Source organism: Haplochromis burtoni, unplaced genomic scaffold (assembly GCF_018398535.1).
Source record: "Haplochromis burtoni strain Fernald_Lab_line unplaced genomic scaffold, NCSU_Asbu1 Contig_737, whole genome shotgun sequence".
NCBI lineage: Eukaryota > Metazoa > Chordata > Actinopteri > Cichliformes > Cichlidae > Haplochromis > Haplochromis burtoni.
In genome coordinates this window covers 77,421-78,776 of record NW_024583098.1, presented here as the reverse complement: position 1 = coordinate 78,776, position 1,356 = coordinate 77,421, and the positions used below count along the sequence as shown (strand labels likewise).

Sequence of the window (1,356 nt, the reverse complement as noted above, 5' to 3'; positions counted from 1 at the left end):
GGCTGTGGCTACAATGTAGCTGCCATCACCAGTGTGTGAATGACTGGATGTGTAAAGCGCTATATAAATACAGGCCATTTACCATTTAAATTTAGGCTAAGGCTGCTTTGGTCGAGTCGACAGACATGGATCTCGACCTTAAGATCCCGATTGTGCTGTTGGTGCCTCTGAGAACATTTTATTACCAATAATATGATTTGTGTTAGTTGTACTACAGCCTGTCCAAGGTACCTGTGATCCAGTTTTGGTGAGTAATTTTACACTATGAGTCAGGTTGTGTTTCTCTGTGAACGCACCTGTACAGTTTTAGCTGGCCAAGCTAGCTCGCACTAATTGGTAAGTTAAAAAATATATATATGACGAAAACCCAAATTCCTGATTACTGTCAGGTACCAACACAGTAGCTACTGTAGAGGATGCAACAGTGGGTATGTCCATCTTTGATGTGCAGTTTATAGAAAAAAAAGTTCAGTAACAAAAACCAGAGCATCTCGTCAAAGGGTTTTTATTCAGTATATATTACTGAGATCATTAAATAGACTTGTTCAATTGACAACAATCTAAACACAAATAAAGAACCATGTTTCAGTGTTCTTTAATATTTTCACATCAAAAATGAAAAAGAAGAAGCACTCTTTTATTAATAAACTGGTAGATGGAGTTTGATGGGATCTATTATTTAGGAAGCAAAGGGCAGAGAGAGGGGTTTTCACTCGTACATGTTTTTAGATTTAAGCATCTCGGTGGTTCTGTTGATCAAAGGTGAGATTTTTCATTTATGCAGTAATCTCCAGACTCGCAGATCTCGCCCTGCAGCCAAATGTCACCTCATTACTTCACAAAATAATACTGCTCAGCAATGTTCAGATGTCAGTATAAAAGACAAAATATGAGTTTATTATGTGCAATGGCATAAACCTTCATCTGTATGGCATTGTTCTTTTAGGGGCTCTTTTACATTGGAGCAACTTTTTCATTTCAAAGTCATGGATATTTGAGACAGCAGTAACTGGGTTTTTGTTATGTCAGTTTGCATCCAAAAGATTTAATTCATATGAAATGAGCAATCAGAAAACAAACCCTCCTTCTCAAAAAGAGAAAAATGAAAATCTTCAGGCCACAAACACGGATGAAACCAAACCCTCAGAGAGGAGAAGGCGGCTGCTATCGGCTGGAGGAAAAGATGCTGATGTAAATAGCAAACAGGAAGTAGAAAAACGGGAAACAATCCAGGGTACTACATGAACATGTCATCGTAGCCAGGAGGGGGCATGTGGTCTGGATCCGGCCTAAAAAACAAAAACAAGAGAAACACACAGAGCTGTTGTTACTGTAGCCAGTGGAAGGTGGGTGGTT

The 1,356-nt window shown here is 38.9% G+C and overlaps 1 protein-coding gene across 1 annotated transcript in view; it reads right to left on the bottom strand.

Moving 5' to 3' along the window:
• Positions 1 to 489: 489 nt before the first annotated feature.
• Positions 490 to 1,356, bottom strand: part of psmf1 (proteasome inhibitor subunit 1) — a 15,694-nt gene continuing 14,827 nt past the window's right edge. Inside the window, exon 7 of the mRNA XM_005950065.3 lies at positions 490 to 1,289. Within this exon, the coding sequence (XP_005950127.1) occupies positions 1,238 to 1,289 (52 nt within the window). The 3' untranslated portion in view covers positions 490 to 1,237. The remainder of the gene's footprint in view (positions 1,290 to 1,356) is intronic.